The sequence below is a fragment of the Leopardus geoffroyi genome, chromosome X (genome assembly GCF_018350155.1).
Source record: "Leopardus geoffroyi isolate Oge1 chromosome X, O.geoffroyi_Oge1_pat1.0, whole genome shotgun sequence".
Taxonomy (NCBI): domain Eukaryota; kingdom Metazoa; phylum Chordata; class Mammalia; order Carnivora; family Felidae; genus Leopardus; species Leopardus geoffroyi.
In genome coordinates this window covers 1,506,976-1,532,645 of record NC_059343.1, presented here as the reverse complement: position 1 = coordinate 1,532,645, position 25,670 = coordinate 1,506,976, and the positions used below count along the sequence as shown (strand labels likewise).

The following is a 25,670-nucleotide window of genomic DNA, read 5'->3' as shown; positions in this document are numbered from 1 at the left end:
CACACAGCTTTGGTTTCTCCCGTGCAGGACCTCGCGTGACCAAAGTCAACACTTGGAAAGAGAAGTCGTTGCCTGTGTGGACACCGACCCCCTGCGTCTTGTGTCAGGCGGGGTCGAGCCCCTGGCGGGTCGTAGGCAGGGATCCTTGGCCCCCATGGCACCTTGGCTTGGATATCGTCACCGCAGGGAAGCCTCGCGTGCCCGGACCCCACCCCAGCCTGCCATCGTCCCCCCGTCTTGCCGCGGGACCCCATACATTCCGTGCAGCCGTGTGTCTGGGCCGGATGTTCGTCGGTCCCCTGGACCGCACCCCTGCCCTGTGGCCGGCCGTGCTCTGGGGGCTTCACGAGGGCACAGCGCCCGTGCCCTCCTTCCTGTTCTCCTTCTCTGCCTCCCGAGCTGTGCGTTCAGCAAAGGACAGCCCTCGGTGGCACCGACACAGGCCCACGATCCCCACCGTGCCCTTGCGGCCACCGGGCTTCTGGCCACCTGGCACGCGCCCTCCTTTCTCCTTCCCTGAGCCCCCGGGGCGCTGACCGCCCCCGGAAGGCACACAGGGCTGTTCAGGACCTTCCTTCCCAACGTGAAGACGGCAGGTGCTCCGTCAAAGACCAGAGGCGGGGACCACGCGGGCCTCGCGCGCCCCGTGAGAGCGTGTTTTTATTAAAGACGCGGGGCGTGGCCCCGACCCGTTACCTTGCTGGTTGCCATATGTGGAGTATCCGTCTCCGCCTGGAAGGGGAAGGGGAAGGGCACCCGGTCATAAGTGTGTTCCGAGGCGCGTCCAGCCCCGGGCGCTGGGCTCGCGGGTCCAAGCGCAGCACACGACAGGCCCCCATCGCGGGGAGCCTCCCGCTCCCAGGGAGGCAGGGACACCCACAGGGGGAGCAGGTGTGCATGCCACACGACATGGTGAGGGGGGGCAGGCCGCGGTGGAGACACACGGGGGTGCAGGTTGCGTGTCAGGGGTCGGGGTACGTGCCCATGCACACATGTGCAACAGATGTGAGCTCCCACTCACATTCATGCATGTGCACACACGAACCGATGTATGCACGCACAAGCACACACACGTGCATGCCTCCGCACGTGTACACGCCCACACACAGACCTACACACGTGCACACACCCACGTCCACACATGGACACACACGTGCACGCCTGCACACATGTACACACCCACACACATGCCTACACACGTGCACACACCTCCACACACGTGCACACGCACACCTCCACACATGTATACACACGTGCACGCCTCCGCATATGTACACGCCCACACACGCACCTACACATGTGCACACACCTCCATACACGTGCACACGAACACCTCCACGCATGTACACGCACACACATTCATGCCTCTGCACGTGTACACGCCCACACACAGGCCTACACACGTGCACACGCCCACCTCCACACATGGACACACACGTGCACACCTACACACATGTACACACCCCCACACATGCCTACACACGTGCACACACCTCCACACACGTGCACATGCACACCTCCACACATGTACATGCACACACGTGCACGCCTCCGCATATGTACATGCCCACACACCTACACATGTGCACACACCTCCACACACGTGCACACGCACACCTCCACACATGTACACGCCCATCTACACACGTGTGCACTCACACCTCCACACACGTACACGCACACCACACATACACACGCCTCCACACATGTACACGCCCATCTACACACGTGTGCACTCACACCTCCACACATGGGCACATGCCCACCCATGGGCACATGCCCACATACACACACACACCACACATGCACAAGCCCACACAAACACCAAACACGTGCACACACACCTCCACACACACACACACGGCCACACATGTGCAAGAAACACTTGCACACGCGCACTGCACACTAACGCAGACACACATGCACGTACACACACAGACACATTACGAACTGTAAGCAGGGCTCACTTCCTTCCAAGGAAGGGAAACAACTTCGCTGACGAGAAAAGCACACGAGTTAGACCCAGCTGGTGACCTGGTGTCCACACAGGACACAATGCGACCCGCCCCCTGCCAGCGTGCAGTCGGTGTTAGTTCTCCCCGAGGACAGCCCGTCCTCGCGCGGCGCGAACGAAACAATCCCTTTACCATAATTATTTCCGTAAGAGTTGGGTCTAGAACGCCCTCCTCCTGCAGGACAGAAAGAGCACGTGAACTGGAACCCCAGAAGTTTCCGGGGCCACACCGAGAACAGCAGCACACCCGACCCAAGATGCCGCGTGAGGCTGGGGAGATGTCGAGGCCGCCCTCCCCGGGCAACCGAAGGTGCACCGTCCCCACGGCGTGGCCTCTGACCGCAGGGGACTGGAAGCTGAGGCCACACTGCACGGCCTTCGGCTCACGGGGCTCGGAACCCCTCACCCCAGAGGATCAGGGGCCCCATGTGATGATGATTGCCAAGTTTTAAAGAAAAAAAGTTTCTTTTCAGGGCACTTGGATGGCTCAGTCGGTTGAGCATGCGACTTCGGCTCAGGTCATGATCTCACAGCTCGTGAGTTCAAGCCCCACGTCGGGCTCTGTGCTGACAGCTCGGAGCCTGGAACCTGCTTCAGATTCTGTGCCTCCCTCTCTTTCTGCCCCTGCCCCCGCTCATGCTCTGTCTCTTTGTCTCAAAAATAAACAAACATTAAAAACAATTTCTTAAAAATGGCATCTGCTTTTGGCCGACAATTTCCCATTGCGTTATGGGGACAGGGACATCTATGGGGTGACGGATGTCTGTCCCTGTCACCTTTACTTTGTAAAACGGGCTGTAAACTATTATTTCCTCATCCCAAGGCTGCGGAGATTCGCGGACCACATCTCCAACAGGACCCCGACGCCTTGCAAATGCACCCATATCAGTCGCAACCCACCAGACCGCGACTCCATTCAGTTCTGATGCTGAAAGCCCGTAACCAATGGCAAAGAGAAAAGTAAATTCCCGCTTTGCCTTTGACCCGTAAATTGACTGACGGGTCGACCAAATCAGAGGGACAAGTCTGCATTTATAAGCCCTGGGACGCCATGGGCAGAACGGGGACCCTGATTAACGACCCTGTATCACATCAGAATGCGAATGTATCACATCTCAAAATTGCTAAGGGAAGGGGGCGCCTGGGTGGCTCAGTCGGTTCAGCCTCCGACTTGGGCTCAGGTCGTGATCTCACGGTTCGTGGGTTCGAGCCCCGTGTCCAGCTCTCTGGTGTCACCGCGGACCCTGCTTCCACTCCCCTGTCTCTGTCCCTTGCTGCCTCTCTCCCACTCATGCTCTCTCTCAAAAATAAGTAAGCATTAAATTATTTAAGTCACTAAGGAAGTAAATCTTAAAGGTTCTCATTTCGGAATAAAAAAAATAAGTAAAATTTGTAACTATGCATCCCGAAGCGATGCGATGCGGGACCAGCGGACTTACAGTCCCAATAATTTTGGAACAAGTCTCCAATAGGGAACTGTTACTTTATATACATAGAATGAATACAATGTTTACGTGCATTGTGTCTCCAATAAAAAAAAAAGGAAAAAACAATCCGTAGCGTTTTCTTTTCCCAGCATGACATTTTGTCGTCAGTCTTCCCTCACAGAAGCAGACAACGGCTGAGAGCTTCAAGATCGCCCACTTACTTTGAGATACACTCAGTGTAGACAAGACCCCCGTTACTTCCTGCTGTGGAGACTTCCTTCCCTTCCTGCCAGGATCTGCCCGCCCAGAGTGCTTTCTGTTTGCAATGGTCAGCCGCTGCGCCGCATAACAAAGATCCTCCCACACACCCATTCACCGGCTGCTGTTCCCCTAGTGTCAGCTGCTCTGTTTCTCACTACCTGCGTGCACACCTGGGTCCCTGGAGGGCAGGAGGCAGGCCAGCCAGAGGGTCGGTGCAGACAGGGCTCCAAACCCCGCACACCAGCACAGAGCCAACACCCAAGACCGCAGGAAGAAATTGTTGTGGGGATGCAAACAGGAGCCCTGGAAATACGACACCCCCTCCCACCGCCCTCGCCCTCCGGGGGGCCCAAGTGCTGGACGTACCATAGGCGTTTCCGTGGCCGTCATTGTTGGGATAGTAGCCACCACCGCCAGCTGTGGGACAGAAGGCAGATTTCAGCTGCGCCCTGCTGGGACGCACAGGGTTGCAGCAGGCGTCTGCTTGGGTCGCTGGTGACGGCACCAAGCCATGCCCAGGAGTCACCCCAAAGGGAGCCCCATACGGCAGCCAAGAGCAGGGGCCGTGAGGGCACATCCAAGGGTGCCCCCAAAGTCACAGCTTTCTGTAGGAAAATTCATGCCCAGGCAGGCACCCCCACAGAAAGCTCGGTGCGGGGTGCCTGACGGGGCTCAGGCGGTTAAATATTGGACTTCGGCTCAGGTCATGATCTCCCGGTTTGTGGGTTCGAGCCCCACGTCAGGCTCTGGGCTGACAGCTTGGAGCCTGGAGCCTGGAGCATGGTTCAGACTTTGTGTCTCCCTGTCTCTCTGTCCCTACCCTGCTCACACACACACACTCTCTCTCTCTCTTTCTCAAAAATAAACATTTGAAAAATTAACAAAAAAGAAAAAGGTCTGTGCCTTCAGAGAGCACGTATGTATCCTGATGGCAGCACATAAATGCAGGTGCATCCATCCCTGTCCTGCAGAGACATCTGAGCAGGACCAGAGACCCAGACACAGGGTCACCGTTCTGAGAAGGAAGCCTGGGAAGGCGGTCCCCACCATCAATGCTCTGTACCAAAGGCTACCCATTATTATCGTGTGATCATTACTGCAATAACGAGTCAAAGTTATTTGTTGCTGGCGTTCCAACATTGCAGAAAAGATGCGTGTGTGCATCCTGGTCGTCCAGATGACAAAGAGGCCCCTCCGCAAGGTATCGGGGAGAAGTCCTCACGTACCTCTTCTGGACACTCGCAGGACTCGACACAGCAGAAACCTCACAGCCGTGCACGAGAGCCTCATACGTTACCCCCTGGCGGACACAGCACCCGTCTGTCTCGCGGAGGGCGTGTGCTTTTATTCACGTATGAAAATGCCTGTGAAGGGGGTCACTTTCCAGTCACACAGAAAACACTGCGTGAAAGCTTTCTGTGCACGTGTGTATGCGTATGTGTGTGAGGGTGTGTGTGTGGATAAATACACACACATAGATATACACACAAATATACATATCTGAAACTACTTATATAATGACACACATATAAAAGTATACATATGTATGTATAAAGGTATATAAGTATACATACAGATATACAAGTAACTATATATAAAAATATACCTACAGATAAATATACATATACACAAATAAAGATATATTTATCTAAAACTACATATATAACGATACACACAGATAAATTATACATATGTATGTATAAAGGTATATAAGTATGCATAGAGATATACAAATAACTATATATAAAAATATATATAAAATATAACAGTATATATACACTCAGAATACATACACAGACATATAAAGCTGTGTATATGTCCATATATAAAGGTATGTATATACATATATAAAAATGCATCTATACACATGTATAAAGATATGTACAAAAGTAGTGATATAAAGTCTATCTATAATCATGCACATACAAATATATATAAATATAAAGATATATGGAAACACATATATAAAGGTATGTATACACACTGTATATAAACACGTATGTATTTATAAAAGGTGTATACTCTCTGCCCCTCCCCCGTTCATGCTCTGTCTCTCTCTGTCCCAAAAATAAATAAACGTTGAAAAAAAAAATTAAAAAAAATAAAAGGTGTATATGCAGAGATGTATACATATGTACATACACATATAAATGTGTATATATAAATATATAAAAACGGATATATGATAAAGACATACAAATATGTGCATATGTATATAAAGGTACATATACATAAAGATATATAAAGATATATTCATATATAAACGTGTTTATGTAAACATATGTAACACGATATATACATAAGTATAAATATATCAAAATATGTACATACACATATAGAGGAGCGTATACATAAACAAAGATACACAGGGACTTATGTATATAAAGATGTACATGTAAATATATATAAAGGAATATATACATAAAGAAAGATACAGGGAGTTATGTATCCAGAGGTGTATATGTAAATATACATGAAGGGATATATATGTAAACAAAGTTACAGAAATTTATGTATCTAGAAGTGTATATGTAAATATACATAAAGGGATAGATACGTAAAGACAGATACAGGGACTTATGTATCCAGAGGTGTATATGTAAATATACATAAAGGGATATATATGTAAGGAAAGATACAGGGATTTATGTATCCAGACGTGTGTATTTACATAAAGGGACGTGTGCATACATGCAGATTTGGAGAGATGTGCGTACATAAAGCCCTGCACACACAGCGGTACGTGGATACGTGGACGTATGGAAGTGTATGCATAAAGGCCCGTATGCACACGTCCGAGCAGAGGCCGTAAAGGTATGCGCACACACAGGTCCATTCGGGCACACGCTCGCGCACACGTGCGTACACACGCCACCACCACCTTCCAGGGGAATCTGCCCCGTTTCCAGTCTCGCCCGCAACCTGCGCCTCCAGAGCGTCACGGGTGTGAGGCCCACTGCACTGCGGCATCGGAGGGGACGCCCCGCACCCCATGTTGGCGGGGCGCAGCTTGCACCCAGGCGGGACCCGCGGCCTCCCCCCAGTCAAGTGAGAGAAGCCATGGGCGTACCTGCGGGCGGCCTGGGCCTGGGCGGGTAGCGGCCGTCATCCTGGTCCCTGTTCCCAAAGTAACCTGCAGGGTGCAGCACAGAGCACTCCTCAAACCCCGCGCAGACAGCCCCCTGTAAACCCAGCCCGTGTGACCCGACGCGGGCAGCTTACGGAGAGCGGGGCGGACCCTTTCCAGGACGCGAGGGCGCCGGAACCAAACTGTGGGTGGGATGCCATCATTCCTGCGGGGAGAGCGCGGGGGGCGGGGGGGGGGGGGACCCAGAAGCCCGGGAAGGGCAGTTGGTGGGACGGACCCGTCTGATCTGAGAGTTCAAGGGAGACTCAAAACGGAGAGGAAGACACCCAACCCCAGGACCTTTGCACATGCCCTCTGCACTCAACACAGGCTATGCTTCCTGCCTCAGCCGCTTCGTCGGACCCCACGCCTCCCACACATATCCATCCATTTGTTTTTGCCCCCTAGCACGCTGCAGGGGGCCACATTCCGGCGATGGCCAGCGAACCCCCATGCCCAGCACCAGGCTTGGCCCATACAGAGTGCTCAACTAACCGCATTCAAAGTCCTCCCTGCAGGCACACAGGAAGTGCTCAATTAAACACATCAGACTTCCTTGGTGCAAGCACATAGTAAGTTCTCAATTTGCTAAAACGATGACATGGAAAAGGCCTGTAGAGGCTTCTCTGATTTCTTTCTGCAAGAACTTCTCCCTCAGCGACGCTGCCCCGAGCACTGGGGACCCCGGGAAAGGGCTTTCCCGCCCTGGAGGGCTCATGCCATCTCACTGATTTTGCTTAAAGGGGCATCTCCCGAAACACGTGTGAGCAGAGAACAGCTTCCGTCATGAGCCCTTACCAACATCTTGGAGGACACTGCACCCCGCGACCCGAGATTTAGGGGGCAGCACGGGGGGCGCAGGTGAGGGATTCAGGGGTGGACCTCGTAAAAGGCCGTCTGGATCTTTCGGAAGCATTGGCATCGCACCACCAAGGGGACAATTCCAGGCGTGAGTAAAGACCACACCCCGTGCACCCCGAGGGCTTCTGAACCGCGTCTCCGTGCGCTTACCTCCACCGCTGTCGGAACCTCCGGGCTGGGGGCGCGGGGGTGGCCTCGGCCGGGGGTAGATGCCTGTCGGAACACAACGCCGCCATTGCAGGAAAGTAATGACGCCTTTCGGCCATCGGCCAGCCGCACAACCGAGGAAGCATAGCCCCACACGCCGAGCCTGCCACCGAGACCTCAGTGGTCTCTCCGGAGAGCCAGTGGCCGCAGCAGGGACGCGTGCCCTCCTTGGGGTGACCTGTCCCTCGCTCCCGGCCAGCTCAACTACCGCATCGCCTCCTGGGGGACCCCCCCTCCCCGAGTATCTGGGGAACAAGCCTGCACAAAACGCTTCTGGGAGCCGCCTTGCAAACGGGGCGCCCTCCCAGGGTGGGGCACATTCGGTGTATTTCCCCCACATCATGCAGGTCTGCCCCGGGGGGGGGGGGCATCCGACCCTGAGACCTCCGCGTGGTTCGGAACTTCACCCCCAGCCTCCCAGGGAAACCGATCGCCTAAGCACAAGGTTTTTCGAAAGGGGAACTTCGAGATGCAAAACTGTAGAAACGGCCTTGTTTAGGGTTGGAAGCAATTTCCCTGAAGGCAAAGCTTCCGTTATCGATTTCATACCGTGGCCACAACAAATACCACAAACGAGGCCGGCTGAAGCAAGACACATGTATCCCCTCCTGGTCCTGCAAGCTGAGAGGGTAAGATCCAGGAAGGGCTGAGGCTGGGGGTCTGAGGTCCAGGCAGGGCCGAGGCCAGGAGTCTGAGGCCCGGGCAGGGCTGAAACTGGGAGGCTGAGGTCCAGGCAGTGCTGAGGCTGGGGGGTCTGAGATCCAGGCACGGCTGAGGTTGGGAGTATGAGATCCAAGCAGGGCTGAGCCTAGGGGGCTGAGATCCAGGCAGGGCCAAGACTGGGGGGTCTGAAATCCAGGAGGGGCCGAGGCTGGGAGTCTGAGGTCCAGGTAGGACTGAGGCCTAGAACCTGAGATCCAGGCAGGGCCGAGGCTAGGGGTCTGAGATCGAGGTGGGGCCGAGCCTGGGAGGTTGAGATCCAGGCAGGACTGGAGGCTGGGAGGCTCAATCCAGGTGGGACTGAGGCTGGGAGTCTGAGATCCAGGAGGACTGGAAGCTGGGGGTCTGAGATCCAGGAGGGGTGGAGGCTGGGGGTCTGAGATCCAGGCGGGACGGAGGCTGGGAGGCTGAGATCCAGGCAGGGCTGAGGCTGGTTCCTCCTGAGGCCTCCCTCCTTGGCATGTAGACACCATTTCTCCCCGTGTCCTCACGTGGCCGTCTCTCCGGGCGTGTCCGTGTCCTGATCTCTTCTTTGAAGGACACCGGTGTTATGCTCCCAGGACCCACCCTAAGAACCTCATCTGGACCCATTTACCTCCCCAAAGACCCCATATGTAACTAGAGTCCCATTGGGAGGTCCTGAAGGTTAGGGATTCAACGCACAAATGGAAGCCGGAGGTTCTGGAAAGGGCAGGTGTAAACACCAGGAGCTCACGGGGACGCCCAGAAGGAGTGTCCTCACGGAGCAGGTGTGTGCAGGGGAGAATCTGAGGTTCTCCTACGTCCGTGTGTCAGAGACCCCACCACCGAGCTCGGGGGGGGGGGCCCGTATTCGTCCTAAAGGATCCAGAGCTCATTCGCGCTGCATCGGGGCCCCCGATAAATCGCCCAGCAGCCACACGTCACAGCAGGTGGCCCCTGGCAGAAAACCCCACAGCGTTCCATCTGGAGGCCCTTTCTCAACGTGGCTCATCTGTGACCATCTGCCTTTTGGAACAGAACGTTCCGGAACGCCCCACACCCAAGGGACTTTTCAGGGCCGCTGTCAACGATGCGTCTTCCTTCTCAAGGGACACATCCAGGAGCCCCGGGGCGAGGCAGGGGCCAAGCAGGGGACTTCGGGGGGCCGGTTGCCCTAATCACCTTCTCAGCAACCTCCCCTGCCCTCTTGGTTTCGTGTGTGCGTTGAGTTTAAGCAAAGCGTGAAAACTGCTCCCAGATGGCATCGGCAGCTGGCGCCCCTGAGTCACAGAGGGTCCCCTCCCACGCTGGGCCTCGCCCCTCACTTCCCCAGGGACTGAGTCACCCCGTCCTGCTGATTCATCATATACATTTAACCCCCATTTCCCCAACACCGGGAGCAAGAAACACTTCCTGTGAGGGACTCCCGTGGATTCCTCGTGGAACAAGACTTTCAAAGTAATTTCCGGGGCGCCTGGGTGGCTCAGTCGGTTCAGCGTCCAACTTCGGCTCAGGTCATGATCTCACCGTTCCTCGGTTCAAGCCCTGTGTCGGGCTCCATGCTGACCGCTCGGAGCCCGGAACCTGCTTCGGATTCTGTGTCTCCCTCTCTCTCTGCCCTTCCCCCACTCACGCTCTGTCTCTATCTCTCAAAACTAAATAAAAACATTTTTAAAAATTTAAAAAAAGTGACTTCCAGGAGGAGGAAAGGCTCAGGCACTTACTTGGAGGTGTTAATGCTGGACAGAAAGTTTTAAAAGGTGAGGGTGCATGGTGACAAAAGCACCATTAACCATGGCCGTGGATGCTACTGTTGATTTTCAATTAGGTATCGGCTTCCTTGGACCCTGGTCCTGATGCTGGGCGGCCCCTCCTCGAGGAGATGAATTTTCATGCATCTCAGCGCCAGAATGGGATTCCGGGACTGCTTCTGGAAGCCTTTGACTTAGCCCTGCTTCACGCGGCCCTAACCCAGTCTGGTTTTACGTTTTCAGCGCTTTTGAATTGCTAAGGACTTTACTGACTTTGTCCGTCAATGTTTCCTTTCAGTTAACTTTTTTTTTGTTTTTGTTTTGTTTTGTTTTTAACTTTTTTTTTTTAAAGAAATCTATGGGAACATTGTCTGCCAAGCCTTTGAACCCAGGCACACACCGAGGATAAATGATGTACAGTACACAGCACACCCCACGTGGGCTTTTTTACGGGACAGAATTGGGAACCGTGGAAACAAGCGAAAAAGGAAACGTCCTCAGCCTCATTAAAAATGCATTTCAATAATGTTCACTATCCGCCAAGCAGACCCTACTTTGCAGCGGTCGGAGGAACGGGAAATAAAATGCGTGCTGTGGGTTCACCCTGCCAGCTCCCCCCTGCTTACGGGTGAGACTCGGTTTCCTGCAGGGAGAGCCGTTCCCTACTTCAGAGGCGGCTGGAGGAAGACCCGCAGGGGAGACACGGCAGGCTTCATCCAAGCAGGGTGGAGAGGAGTCTGGAGGGGGACAAGACTTACCTCCACTGTTGTCGGGCATGCCTGGCTGTGGGTGATACGGGGGCTTCGGTCTGGGGTAGATATCTGCAGGGAAAATGACAGTGCCCTCTTAGCAGAGAAAAGTGGCCTTCTGTTCACAGCAGGTTGTAGAACAGGAGCGTCAACACCGCGACAGACGCCTCGATATTGCACTCACATCTACTGCCCGCGGTGTCACAGATGATCATGGACCACAGAAATCCCTGAGCCTCTGGGTGTAAAAATGTCAAAACTAGAACTTCAAGGAAAACCCCACATGGGTGCACACACACACACTCTCTAACCACTCATCCACCCATCCATCCATCCGTCCACCCGTCCACCCATCCATCCACCTATCCATCTATCCATCCATCCATCCACCCATCCACCCATCCACCCATCCATCCACTCGTCCATCCACCCATCCATCCACCCGTCAATCCACCTATCAATCTATCCATCCATCCATCCTTCTCTCATCTGCCCATCGATCCACCCGTCCACCCATCCACCCACCCACCCACCCAACCATCTACTCATCTGCCCACCCACCCATCCATCCACCTATCCACCTATCCATCTATCTATCTATCTATCCATCCACCCATCCATCCATCCATGCATCTATCCATGCACCCACCAACTAATCCACTTGTCCATCAATCTACCCACTCGTCTGTCCATCCATCCATCCATCCATCCACCCACCCATCCACTCATCTGCCCACCCACCTATCCATCCACTTATCCACCTATCTATCCATCCATCCATCCATCCATCTATCCATCCACTCACCCACCCATCCACCTGTCCATCCATCCACCCACCCATCCACCCATCCACTCATCTGCCCACCCCCCTATCCATCCACTTATTCAGTTATCCATCTATCTATCTATCTATCTATCTATCTATCCATCCATCTATCCATCCATCCATCTATCCATACACCCACCCACCAATCCACTTGTCCATCAATCCACCCACACACCCATCAGTCCAACCATCCATCCATCCATCAACCCATCCATCCATCCATCCATCTGCCCACCGTCCATCCATCCTTCCATCCACCCACCCGCCCATCCACCCATCCACTCATCTGCCTATCTATCTATCTATCCATCCATCCATCCATTGATACATGAATCCTGTGTTTGTCAATCCATCCATCCATCCATCATATCTATCTATCCATCCATCCATCCATCTATCCACCCACCCATTCACCTGTCCATCCATCTACCCATCCACCCATCCACCCATCCACTCATCTGCCCACCCACCCATCCATCCACCTATCCATCTATCCATCCATTTATACATCCATCCATCCATCACTCCATCTATCTATCCACCCACCCACCCATTCACCTGTCCATCCATCCACCCAACATCCATCCATCCATCCATCCATCTTCCCACCCACCCATTCACCTGTCCATCCATCTACCCATCCATCCATCCATCCATCCATCCACCTACCCACCCATCCACCCAACCACTCATCTGCCCACCCACCCATCCAACCACACATCCATCCACCCACCCACCCATCCACCTGTCCATCTATCCACCCACCTGTCCATCCATCCACCCACCCACCCGTCAGTCCACCCATCCATCCACCCATCCACTCATTCGCCCATCCATCTATCTATCCATCCATCCATCCATACCTCCATCTCTCCATCCATCCACCCACCCATCCATCCACCGTCAATATTTCCTTTTACTTAATTTTTTTAAAGAAATCTACAGGAACAGTGTCTGCCAAGCCTTTGAACCCAAGCACACACTGAGGATGAATGATGTACAGTACACAGCACAATGCATGTGGACTTTTTGGGGGGACTGAATTTGGAACCGTGCAAACAAGCGAAAAAGGAAAAGTCCTCAGCCTAATTAAAAATGCATCACGGGGCGCCTGGGTGGCTCAGTTGGTTAAGTGTCTGACTTCAGCTCAGCTCATGATCTCGCAGTCCGTGAGTTTGAGCCCCGCATCAGGCTCTGTGCTGATAGCTCAAACAGAGCCTGGAGCCTGCTTTGGATTCTGTGTTTCCCTATCTCTCTTCCCCTTCCCTGCTCATTCTCTGTTTCTCTCTGTCTCAAAAATAAATTAAAAAAACATTAAACAAATTTTAAAAAATGCATTGCAATAACATTCACTATCCGCCAAGCAGACCCTACTTTGCAGCGGTCAGAGCAACAGGAAATAAAATGCATGCTGTGGGTTCACCCTGCCAGCTCCCCCTGCTTACGGGTGAGACTCAGTTTCCTGCAGGGAGAGCCGTTCCCTACTTCAGAGGCGGCTGGAGGAAGACCCGCAGGGGAGACACGGCAGGCTTCATCCAAGCAGGGTGGAGAGGAGTCTGGAGGGGGACAAGACTTACCTCCACTGTTGTCGGGCATGCCTGGCTGTGGGTGATACGGGGGCTTCGGTCTGGGGTAGATACCTGCGGGGAAAATGACAGTGCCCTCTTAGCAGAGAAAAGTAGCCTTCTGTTGGCAGCATCCTGTAGATCACGATAGAGGCTCTACTGCGCTCATATCTGCTGCCTGTGGTGTCACAGAAGACCATGGACCATGGAACGTCCCCGAATCTCTGGATGTAAAAATGTCAAAACTAGAACTTAAAGAAAAACCCCACAAGGGTGCATGCGCGCGCACACACACACAGACACAAACACACTCTAACCGCTCATCTACCCACCCATCCATCCACCTATCCACCTATCCATCTATCTATCTATCTATCCATCCATCCATCCACCGACCCATCCATCCATCTATCCACCCACCCATCTGTCCATCCATCCATCCATCCAACCATCCATCCATCATATGTATGTATCTATCTATCTATCCATCCATCCACCTATCCATCCATCCAACCATCCGTCCATCCATCCATCCATCTATCCATCCACCCACCTACCCATCCACCTGTCCATCCACCCACCCACCTATCCATCCATCCATCCATCCGCCCACCCGCCCATCCACCCATCCGCCCACCCACCCACCCATGCATCTATCCATCTCTCTCTCTCTCTCTATCTATCCATCCATCCATCCACCGACCCATCCACCCATCTGTCCACCCACCTATCCACCTATCCGCCTGTCCATCTATCTACCCATCCATCCATCCATCCATCCACCCACCCACCCATCCACCCAACCACTCATCTGCCCACCCACCCATCCAACCACACATCCATCCACCCACCCACCCATCCACCTGTCCATCTATCCACCCACCTGTCCATCCATCCACCCACCCACCCGTCAGTCCACCCATCCATCCACCCATCCACTCATCCGCCCATCCATCTATCTATCCATCCATCCATACCTCCATCTCTCCATCCATCCACCCACCCATCCATCCACCGTCAATATTTCCTTTTGCTTAATTTTTTTAAAGAAATCTACGGGAACAGTGTCTGCCAAGCCTTTGAACCCAAGCACACACTGAGGATGAATGATGTACAGTACACAGCACAATGCATGTGGACTTTTTGGGGGGACTGAATTTGGAACCGTGCAAACAAGCGAAAAAGGAAAAGTCCTCAGCCTAATTAAAAATGCATCACGGGGCGCCTGGGTGGCTCAGTTGGTTAAGTGTCTGACTTCAGCTCAGCTCATGATCTCACAGTACGTGAGTTTGAGCCCCACGTCAGGCTCTGTGCTGACAGCTCAGAGCCTGGAGCCTGCTTTGGATTCTGTGTTTCCCCCTCTCTCTGCCCCTTCCCTGGTCATTCTCTGTCTCTCGCTGTGTCAAAAATAAATTTAAAAAAACATTAAACAAATTTTTAAAAAATGCATCGCAATAACGTTCACTATCCACCAAGCACACCCTACTATGCAGCGGTCAGAGCAACAGGAAATAAAATGCATGCTGTGGGTTCACCCTGCCAGCTCCCCCTGCTTACGGGTGAGACTCGGTTTCCTGCAGGGAGAGCCGTTCCCTACTTCAGAGGCGGCTGGAGGAAGACCCGCAGGGGAGACACGGCAGGCTTCATCCAAGCAGGGTGGAGAGGAGTCTGGAGGGGGACAAGACTTACCTCCACTGTTGTCGGGCATGCCTGGCTGTGGGTGATACGGGGGCTTCGGTCTGGGGTAGATACCTGCGGGGAAAATGACAGTGCCCTCTTAGCAGAGAAAAGTAGCCTTCTGTTCGCAGCATCCTGTAGATCACGATAGAGGCTCTACTGTGCTCACGTCTGCTGCCCGTGGTGTCACAGAAGACCATGGACCATGGAACGTCCCCGAATCTCTGGATGTAAAAATCTCAAAACTAGAACTTAAAGAAAAACCCCACAAGGGTGCATGTGCGCACACACACACAGACACAAACACACTCTAACCGCTCATCTACCCACCCATCCATCCACCTATCCACCTATCCATCTATCTATCTATCTATCTATCTATCTATCCATCCATCCATCCACCGACCCATCCATCCATCTATCCACCCACCCATCTGTCCATCCATCCAACCATCCATCCACCATATGTATGTATGTATCTATCTATCCATCCATCCACCTATCCATCCATCCAACCATCTGTCCGTCCATCCATCCATCTATCCATCCACCCACCTACCCATCCACCTGTCCATCCACCCACCCACCTATCCATCCATCCATCCATCCATCCGCCCACCCACCCACCCATGCATCTATCCATCTCTCTCTCTATCTATCCATCCATCCATCCACCGACCCATCCACCCATCTGTCCACCCACCTATCCACCTATCCGCCTGTCCATCTATCCACCCACCTGTCCATCCATCCACCCACCCACCCGTCAGTCCACCCATCCATCCACCCATCCACTCATCCGCCCATCCATCTATCTATCCATCCATCCATCCATACCTCCATCTCTCCATCCATCCACCCACCCATCCATCCACCATCAATATTTCCTTTTGCTTAATTTTTTTAAAGAAATCTACGGGAACTGTGTCTGCCAAGCCTTTGAACCCAAGCACACACTGAGGATGAATGATGTACAGTACACAGCACAATGCATGTGGACTTTTTGGGGGGACTGAATTTGGAACCGTGCAAACAAGCGAAAAAGGAAAAGTCCTCAGCCTAATTAAAAATGCATCACGGGGCGCCTGGGTGGCTCAGTTGGTTAAGTGTCCGACTTCAGCTCAGCTCATGATCTCACAGCACGTGAGTTTGAGCCCCACGTCAGGCTCTGTGCTGACAGCTCAGAGCCTGGAGCCTGCTTTGGATTCTGTGTTTCCCCCTCTCTCTGCCCCTTCCCTGGTCATTCTCTGTCTCTCGCTGTGTCAAAAATAAATTTAAAAAAACATTAAACAAATTTTTAAAAAATGCATCGCAATAACGTTCACTATCCACCAAGCACACCCTACTATGCAGCGGTCAGAGCAACAGGAAATAAAATGCGTGCTGCGGGTTCACCCTGCCAGCTCCCCCTGCTTACGGGTGAGACTCGGTTTCCTGCAGGGAGAGCCGTTCCCTACTTCAAAGGCGGCTGGAGGAAGACCCGCAGGGGAGACACGGCAGGCTTCATCCAAGCAGGGTGGAGAGGAGTCTGGAGGGGGACAAGACTTACCTCCACTGTTGTCGGGCATGCCTGGCTGTGGGTGATATGGGGGCTTCGGTCTGGGGTAGATATCTGCGGGGAAAACGACAGTGCCCTCTTAGCAGAGAAAAGTAGTCTTCTGTTCACAGCAGGTTGTAGAACAGGAGCGTCAACACCGGGATAGACGCCTCGATATTGCACTCACATCTACTGCCCGCGGTGTCACAGATGATCATGGACCACAGATCGTCCCTGAGCCTCTGGGTGTAAAAATGTCAAAACTAGAACTTCAAGAAAAACCCCACATGGGTGCACACACACACACACACACACACACACACCCAACCACCCATACACCTATCCATTCACCCATCCACTCATCTGCCCATCCACCCATCCAATCATCCATTCATCTATCCATCCACCCAACCACCCATCCATCCATTGACCCATCCAACCACCCAGGCATCCATGCATCCATGCATCCATCCATCCATCTACCCACCCACCCATCCATTCACCCATCCAACCATCCACCTATCCATTCACCCATCCACTCATCTGCCCATACACCCATCCATCCATGCATCCATGCATGCATGCATCCATGCAACCATCCATCCATTCACCCATCCATTCTATCTATCCATCCACCCATCCATCCATCCATCCATCCCTGTATCCATCCACCCACCCACCCATTCAACCATCCATCCATCCACCCATCCACCTACCTATTCACCCATCCACTTATCTGCCCATACACCTATCCATCCATTATCCACCCACCCATCCAACCATCCTGCCATCCATCCACCCACCGACTCATCCAACCATCCCCCTATCCATTCACCCATCCACTCATCTGCCCATGCACCCATCCAGTCATCCACCCATCTATCCATCCACCCATCCATCCATCCATCCATCCATCCATCCACCCATCCAACCATCCACCTATCCATTCACCCATGCACTTATCTGCCCATACACCTGTCCATCCATCATCCATCCACTTATCCACCCACCCACTCACCCATCCATCCATCCAACCACCCATCCACGCACCCATCCACCCACGCATCCATCCACCCATACATCCATCCATCCGTCCATCATTTCTTTCATCTACACATTCATGTATCCATCCATCTGTCCAACAACCTACCCATTTATACACCCACCGACTTACCTATCCATCCATCCATCCATCCATCCATTCACCCATCCAGTTATCTGCCCATATACCCATCCATCCATCATCCATCCACTTATCCACCCACGCATCCAACCATCCATCCATCCATCCATCCGTCCATCATTTCTTTCATCTACACATTCATGTATCCATCCATCTGTCCAACAACCTACCCATTTATACACCCACCGACTTACCTATCCATCCATCCATCCATCCATCCATTCACCCATCCAGTTATCTGCCCATATACCCATCCATCCATCATCCATCCACTTATCCACCCACGCATCCAACCATCCATCCATCCATCCATCCACCCATCTATCTTTCCCTCCCTCCATGGACATTAAGTCCTTACCACCTTTTTGCTATTGTGAATCACCGTGCTGTGAATGTGGATGTCCACATTTGCTGGACTCCCTGTTTTCAACTCTTGCTGGTCTATACGTAGGCGTGGCGTTGCTGGGTCCCGTAGAAATTCTGTTCTTAGCTATTTGGTTTGAGGCCACAGTGTTTTCCACACAGCCTCACCGTTTTCCATTCTTACCAGCACATGCACGAGGTCGGGAGGGTGTGGGTTCTGCTTTCTCCCCACCTCACCCACGCTTGCTATGTTGCACATTTTGATTCTAGCTGTCCTGGTAGGGACGCGGTGATGTCTCCCGGGGACTTTGATTTGCATTTCCCCAATGACTGCTTGGAGCTATCTGCACCTCCTTTGCACACTCAGCAGCCCCCCATAAACACCCCGGACTCCCAGGCGTGGGCTCACTCCTGGCCACCCTCATGGCCACTCACCTGAGCTTGGCTTCTTGGTGGGCTCTGTGAACAAAGAGAGAAAACAAGTTGAATGAGCATCACGGGTTTATACACAGCTCAAAGAATCGTTCGCATCCTCAGAGAAAGTGAAAGATCTCAAGGCACCAAACTTTACGTGCTTTGGACACAAATTCCAATTTGTATTTAGGAGGGAAAAAAAAAGAAAAAGAAAGAAAATGCGCACACCATCCATACCTACCGGTCTTCCTGGGAGCTGTGTAGGGCTGTGGGGCTGGGAGGAAGTTTAGCGAGAGAGACAGACCCTTCAAGGAGCCACATATGCAGGTTTCTAGCAGCCACACTGCCTGGCCAGGTTCAGGCTGGCAGAAAGGCCGGGCTGGGATCTCTGCAATCACGTGCCCCTTCCCCACGGGGACAGCTAGCAGCCCTGTCGGTGGAGGTGCCCGCGAACCCGCCAGCAGGGAGGCCCCCCCCAGACCCCAGAACCAACGCCCCCAAGAAATACAGTCACTCACCGGGGTCATCGAGGGCATCGGCCAAATCAAAATCACGTTGACCTGTGGGGGCACAGAGGGTGTGAGTCACACAGACAGGAGAAATGGGGAGGGGGGCTGGCTCCTGACCCTTGGCTGCTCCAGTCTGCCCCATCCTCCCACTTGCTAAGCCACGCAGGGGCCTCCGTGCAAAGGGCAACCCCCAGTGAGCCCCGCGGAGGGTCAATGTGTTTGTCAGATGAGTATCTGCCCTCTCCCGGCACCCGGTGGCTCTCGATCGACACACATCTTAAGGCAGATTATCGTTCCGTGGCTGTGTGAACGGAGGAAGAAATCCTTCTGGGATCTCAGCGGCTTCCAGCTGCGGAGCAGAACCAACACAGGGATGTTCTGGAAACCCCTGAAGGAGCCACACCTTCCGCGAACGCTGCTGGGAGCCGGGGGTGTGACAACGAACCCCGTGCGCCCTGCTTCCTGGTTCCTCAACGGGGGGGACAGGCATGTGACAGGCCCTGCAGGGAGGGACAGGCTGCCGCAGGGACGGACCCAAAACAGGCACCTGTGCGAGCACTCCCGGAGGGCTTCCCGGAGGAGGTGGCCCGCGAGCCATTTGGAAGGTGCCGCTTTACTCGTGAGCCGCTCCAGCGGCTGCCGGGGCCCCAGGGTGCCACCAAGGAGTCGAGGCTGTACCCAGCTTCCCCCTCTGCCCCTGAAGCCACAGCCTGGCCCCCGGCTGAGCTCCCGCGAGACAGCGCCTCCCAGAAGACACAGAACGCGCTCGTGCTCGTTTCCTCCTCCTGAACCCGGAGCCCCAACCTCCCCCTCCCAAGGGAGCCTTACGTTCACTTTGTGGCCAGACGCTTGCAAACTGGGCTCGGCCCCAAGGCTTTCCCGGGCCTCCGGCTCGTCCTTGCATTGCACGAATTTGGGGAGGCGCCCCCCCCCCTCCCCTCAGGAGCCAGCCTCTCCCCTGCTTTCTAGCTTAGGAAACGCTCCGGGGAAGTATCTGTCCAGAAGGGCGGGCATTTCCCTTCCCTCTGGGACAGAGAGAAGTGGAATGCGGGCCCAGCCACCACGGTCCTGTCGCTCTCCACTACTGTCCCCAAACCCTTTCCCAAACCGCGCAAACCAGCCCCTTCCCCCACTTCCCGTGCCGGCGTGCATTTCACGTAAACACAAAAAAATCGTTTCAATGAGCTGAGGGAGGCCGGGCTGCCCCGAGTTCGTCGCTTGCACAGCCCCCGTCCCTTTGCTGCTTCCTAATCACAACGTGACACTGCCTTTCGGATTCCGGCCACTTTCCATCGACTCTTTGGGGGAAGAGCTTTTTCTAAAACAGCTTCACTGAGGTACCATTTGCCAATCACGCCATCCGTCCATTTCAGGCGCACACTAGGACAGCCCGTTCACAGCCTGTGCAACCAACACGTCTGCTTCCAGGAGATTCCGCCGTTTGCAAAGGGGACCCAGGAACATCCCCTCTGCAGCTACCGCCTCTGTTTCCAGAAGATCCCAGTGTTTGCAAAAGGGACCCAGGAACATCCCCTGTGCGGCCATCTCCTGTTTGCAGAAGATTCCAGTGTTTGCAAAGCACACCCAGGAGCATCACCTCTGCACTTGCCACGTCTATCTGTTTCCAGAAGGTTCCAGTGTTTGCAAAGGAGACACATGAAGAACCTCTCTGCAGCCACCGCCTCTGTTTCCAGAAGAGTCCAGTGTTTGCAAAGCACACCCAGACCAGCCCGACCCAAGGGACCAGGACTCGGTTTGCTCCTGCGTCTGCAGACCGGCCGAGACTAGATGCCTCCATGAAGGGAATCACATGTGTCTGAGCTCGGCCCACGTGACTCTGGGCGATCGTGCATTTGCACGAGGCAGGCCTTCCGCACACGGCAGCATGTGGGTCAGTTACCATGCGCAGGGTGCAGATCAGGAGCCTGAGGGCGGACTCAGCATTCGCACTGGACCCCCTGGCAGCGTCAGGCTTGACCCTGCGCCCGGAGGGAGCCTGAGCGTGGGCGAAGAAGGTGCCACCTACCCCCCCCCCCCCCCCGACACCGGGTGGCCTCCTCACATGGGCCTGGGTTGCACCCGCACTGGAGCCCGTTTGCAGGTCCCGCCTGGGGTCAGCGCCCGACTGCGATACCACGTGACGGGCTCTACTCTCTTTGCTGAGGGAGCCAGGTCCCTGGGGGCCGGCACGTCCCCAGGCAGGTGCCTCCTGAGCCGGGACAAGCCTCTTTGGGGAGGGCAAACTGAGGCCGGGATGCACCCATCAGCAGGCCCACGGTCCAGACGCGAGCAAATCGCACAGAGAGCCGCTTGTAAGTCTGGGAGGTGCCGCGTCCCTCCGGACACCCCTCCGCCTGACCAGGTTCTGTGAGCTCCTCGTGCGTGCAGGGAACAGCCTGGAATGCTGGAATGCTCTGTCCACCCTCGTGCAGGCGGGGGGAGGGGCGCAGATACCCCCTCCCAGGGCTCTGCGGGGCTGTGGCAGGTGCACAGCCCCTGCACCCCCCCCCCGCACCCCCCAAGGCCCTGACGGCTCACCAATAGCCATCGCCGCGCTCTGTGCGCCCCGCCCCGGATGCTGCAAGCACCCCGCAATTACTCCAGCGCCCAGGAATCTCTGCCAACCTGCTCCGGCCACGCCCCTCGCCCCAGATAAGCCGAGGGGGCTGTGTTCTGTGCTCCACCCGCCTGGCGTGTCTCAAATGCCTGTTCCCACCCCGGGGCTCTATGCACTGGGTGTGGGAACCCTGACAGCCGCCTCTGCCTGACCCCAGGGCCTGGGTGCGCCCTTCCCAGCTTTGGAAACTTCCCCGGGCTCATGTGTGAGTGTGACTCACGCAGCCGGGGGTGGGAGGGGGTCTCCCCGGGACCTCTTGCGTAAGCTGGTGACCCTGGCTAGCATCAGGCGCCCGTATGGGGACCATCCAGTCCTGCGAACGGGGCAGCCTGCAAGGTCGCTCACTCGTATGAGGATGGGTGATCCTGGGGCTGCTCTCTGGGGACACCTGAGAGGGGTTGGGGGGTGGGCAGGGTGCTCCCGAGGCAGTTGTTTCCATCAGCATGATTCTACACTCAGAGCATGAGATCAGGCTCGTGTCCCAAGATCTGTTTCTGATCTGCCTCGGGGACTTTTAATCAAACCCACATGTTTTGGGATCCGCGACCCCGGGGGGACGAAGTAGCCTCCTGTATTCTGGGATTGGGACGTTGGTGATCCAGCTGACATCCTGGGGATGAGCGCGTTCACCCTGGTCCCTGTTAGCGGGAGGCTTGCGGTTAGCCTTATCCACAAGACCCCCACTCTCCTCCCGCAAACACACACACACACACACAAACAAAAAAACCCCACAACTGTTCGGGCGCGGGGTGGGGGGTGTTGAGTAGCTCTTGGAGGAATTGTGTCCAGTAAGTAAGGCGGGGAGGCGGCCCCTCTACCCCCACGAGACTCCAACGTGGGTCCTCCTGGACTTTTGACACCCGGAATCTCTAAGTTTCTATCCAGACCCTCAAGTGAATAGGACGCATGGCACGGTTGTGGTCGCAACAATAGTAACAACTCAGAGCCTGAAGAGGGTGTGGCTTTGCAGCGCAGGGTCCACGCAGACCAGGAGCCACAAGCGAGGTCATGCACCCGAGCTCCCCTCCCCCAACGCTGCACCCGAGCTCCCCTCCCCAAAACACCGCACCCCAGCTCCCGTGCCCCAACTGCTTTCTAAAGGAGAAAATCGGCCTCAGGCGATCTCTTAAAAGCAGAAAACAATAAAGGAAAAAATAAAAAGCAACCACGGTTATCATCGGAGGCTTTGGCACCCATTACAGTATTAGCAACAGATTCACAACGCCCTGGAATGTAATTACCGTCCGCGCAGCCATCGTGTGTCCCGTCCCCCACTTGTGACCTCGCCCAGGCTGTTCCCAAGCAACGTCCCCGTAGCTGTGCCCCCACAGGAACATCACCTGTCATTCCCTCGCATAGGGGTTTTACTGATGGCCCCTGGACCGGGGTTAATGGAAACCAAGCCTTCTGGGTCACCTGCCCTCGAGAGACCCACTCTGGGCGCCTTCAATCTATAGGGTCCGATCTTGTCATCCAGGAACCCCACATGGGGGACGTTGCTGGAGCAAGGACACCCAGGGAATAAATCTTGGTGCCCTCCAGGCAGCACTGGAAGGTCCCGCCTTTGACTCTGCACAGTCGTTCTTTCAAAAAAAAAAAAAAAAAAAATATATATATATATATATATGGGGGGGCCGCCTGGGTGGTTTCTTCGGTTAAGCGTCTGACTTTAGTTCAGGTCATGGTCTCGTCATTCATGGGCTCGAGCCCCGTGTCGGGCTCTGTGCCGACAGCTCAGAACCTGGGGCCTGCTTTGGATTCTGTGTCTCCCTCTCTCTCTGCCCCTCCCCCCTTGCACTCTGTGTGTCTCTCTCTCTCAAAACAAAAGAAAGACACATAAAAAGAAATGTATATGGACAGAAAGCATACTACCGGGCTCTTTCGCAATCCGCGGAGGCTGGCAGTTTGCGTTTGCAAGGACAGCGAGGAAGGGAAGGAGGTGGCGAGCCCAGGGGGGCACGTCCCGGGCGGGCTCCACATTCTGCCCCCGGAGCAGCTGCGAATCAACCCGTCACAGGCTGCGTCGCTCCTCAGGGTCTGGATTCCAGCAAACGGAATGGAAGGCGGGGCTGCCTGTCGCGCTGCACACAGCTGAGGGTGAACGTGCAAGGACGGCAGGACAGACCCTCCCTGGAGCCGTGCAGGTGGTCTTGGGGAACCCTTGCTCCTCCAGCCCCGCCCCTTCCTCCCTGCCCTGCAGCTGAACCGCGCCTGGCAAGGTCAACCAGTTGTCCCGGTTCCTAGCGTCCCAAGCTCCCTTTTTGATCAAAGTCACTTGGCCCCACGTGCACAGTCCCTGGAGGAGAAGGATCTGGTCACACTCCACCAAGGGCTGGGCGTTTGTCACCCAAGGAAGACATCTGCCATGAAATGCAGAGTGCCCGACCAGGCCGTGTCGGCCGGTGTGGCCTAAGCCAGCCTTCCTGGCAGGACACGTGCACACAGGTCCCTCAGGACCCGGTAACTCACACACTCTGGCGAGGCAGGTCTGACTGTGCCAGAGAGGCTGCGTCTCTCGCCACCTCCTAGGGGAAACTGAGGCTGGAGGGCTGTGGACTTCATTTTGCAGAGCAATGGCTTTGATTAGTTTCCTGTATCTGCAGGAAGAAAATCCCACAGACCATGGGGCTTGAACAACACACATGTATCCCCTCCTGGTGCTGGAGGCTGGAGTCCGAGATGCAGACAGGGCCGAGGCTGGGGGTCTGAGGTCCAGGTAGGGCCAAGGCCTAGAATCTGAGATCCAGGCAAGGCCAAGGCTGGGAGTGTGAGGTCCAGCAGGGACTGAAGCTGGGAGTCTGAGATCCAAGGAGAGCTGAGGCCGGGAGTCTGAGGTCCAGGCAGGGCCGAGGCTGGCACTCTGAGATCCAGGCAGGGCCGAGGCTGGGAGTCTGAGATCCAGGTGGGGCTGAGGCCGGGACTCTGAGGTCCAGGCAGGGCCGAGGCCGGGAATCTGAGGTCCAGGCAGGGCCGAGGCCGGGAATCTGAGGTCCAGGCAGGGCCGAGGCCGGGACTCTGAGGTCCAGGCACGGCCGAGGCTGGGGGTCTGAGGTCCAGGCAGGGCCGAGGCTGGGGGTCTGAGATCCAGGCGGGGCTGAGGCTGGGAGTCTGAGATCCAGGCGGGGCTGAGGCTGGGAGTCAGATCCAGGCAGGGCCGAGGCTGGGAGTCTGAGATCCAGGCAGGGCTGAGGCTGGGAGTCTGAGATCCAGGCGGGGCCGAGGCCGGGAGTCAGATCCAGGCAGGGCCGAGGCCGGGACTCTGAGATCCAGGCAGGGCCGAGGCCGGGACTCTGAGATCCAGGCAGGGCCGAGGCCGGGACTCTGAGGTCCAGGCAGGGCCGAGGCCGGGACTCTGAGGTCCAGGCAGGGCCGAGGCCGGGACTCTGAGGTCCAGGCAGGGCCGAGGCCGGGGGTCTGAGGTCCAGGCAGGGCCGAGGCCGGGGGTCTGAGGTCCAGGCAGGGCCGAGGCCGGGACTCTGAGGTCCAGGCAGGGCCGAGGCCGGGACTCTGAGGTCCAGGCAGGGCCGAGGCCGGGGGTCTGAGGTCCAGGCAGGGCCGAGGCCGGGACTCTGAGGTCCAGGCAGGGCCGAGGCCGGGGGTCTGAGGTCCAGGCAGGGCCGAGGCCGGGACTCTGAGGTCCAGGCAGGGCCGAGGCCGGGGGTCTGAGGTCCAGGCAGGGCCGAGGCCGGGGGTCTGAGGTCCAGGCAGGGCCGAGGCCGGGACTCTGAGGTCCAGGCAGGGCCGAGGCCGGGACTCTGAGGTCCAGGCAGGGCCGAGGCCGGGGGTCTGAGGTCCAGGCAGGGCCGAGGCCGGGGGTCTGAGGTCCAGGCAGGGCCGAGGCCGGGACTCTGAGGTCCAGGCAGGGCCGAGGCCGGGACTCTGAGGTCCAGGCAGGGCCGAG

The 25,670-nt window shown here is 55.4% G+C and overlaps 1 protein-coding gene and 1 long non-coding RNA gene across 17 annotated transcripts in view; both read right to left on the bottom strand.

The window, feature by feature from the left end:
* XG (Xg glycoprotein (Xg blood group)) overlaps positions 1–25,670 on the bottom strand; it is a 35,897-nt gene that overhangs the window by 3,531 nt on the left and 6,696 nt on the right. For 2 of the 16 annotated variants that reach the window (XM_045471444.1, XM_045471434.1), the window contains exons 2-12: positions 19,162–19,203; positions 18,665–18,688; positions 16,696–16,758; positions 15,159–15,221; positions 13,482–13,544; positions 11,088–11,150; positions 7,841–7,903; positions 6,773–6,835; positions 4,069–4,119; positions 2,148–2,189; positions 697–732 (exon numbers count right to left, since the gene is read on the bottom strand). In XM_045471444.1, coding sequence (XP_045327400.1) covers positions 697–732; positions 2,148–2,189; positions 4,069–4,119; positions 6,773–6,835; positions 7,841–7,903; positions 11,088–11,150; positions 13,482–13,544; positions 15,159–15,221; positions 16,696–16,758; positions 18,665–18,688; positions 19,162–19,203 — 573 coding nt within the window. Of the gene's footprint in view, positions 1–696; positions 733–2,147; positions 2,190–4,068; positions 4,120–6,772; positions 6,836–7,840; positions 7,904–11,087; positions 11,151–13,481; positions 13,545–15,158; positions 15,222–16,695; positions 16,759–18,664; positions 18,689–19,161; positions 19,204–20,770; positions 21,131–23,641; positions 23,765–25,670 lie in introns of those variants that run through there. The other 14 variants (XM_045471442.1, XM_045471429.1, XM_045471430.1 and 11 more) reach the window with 14 other exon arrangements.
* LOC123594602 lies at positions 8,389–8,874 on the bottom strand. Its single transcript, XR_006710797.1, has 2 exons — positions 8,808–8,874; positions 8,389–8,745 (listed from the first exon to the last, which is right to left on the bottom strand). It is a non-coding gene; the product is annotated as an uncharacterized LOC123594602 (long non-coding RNA).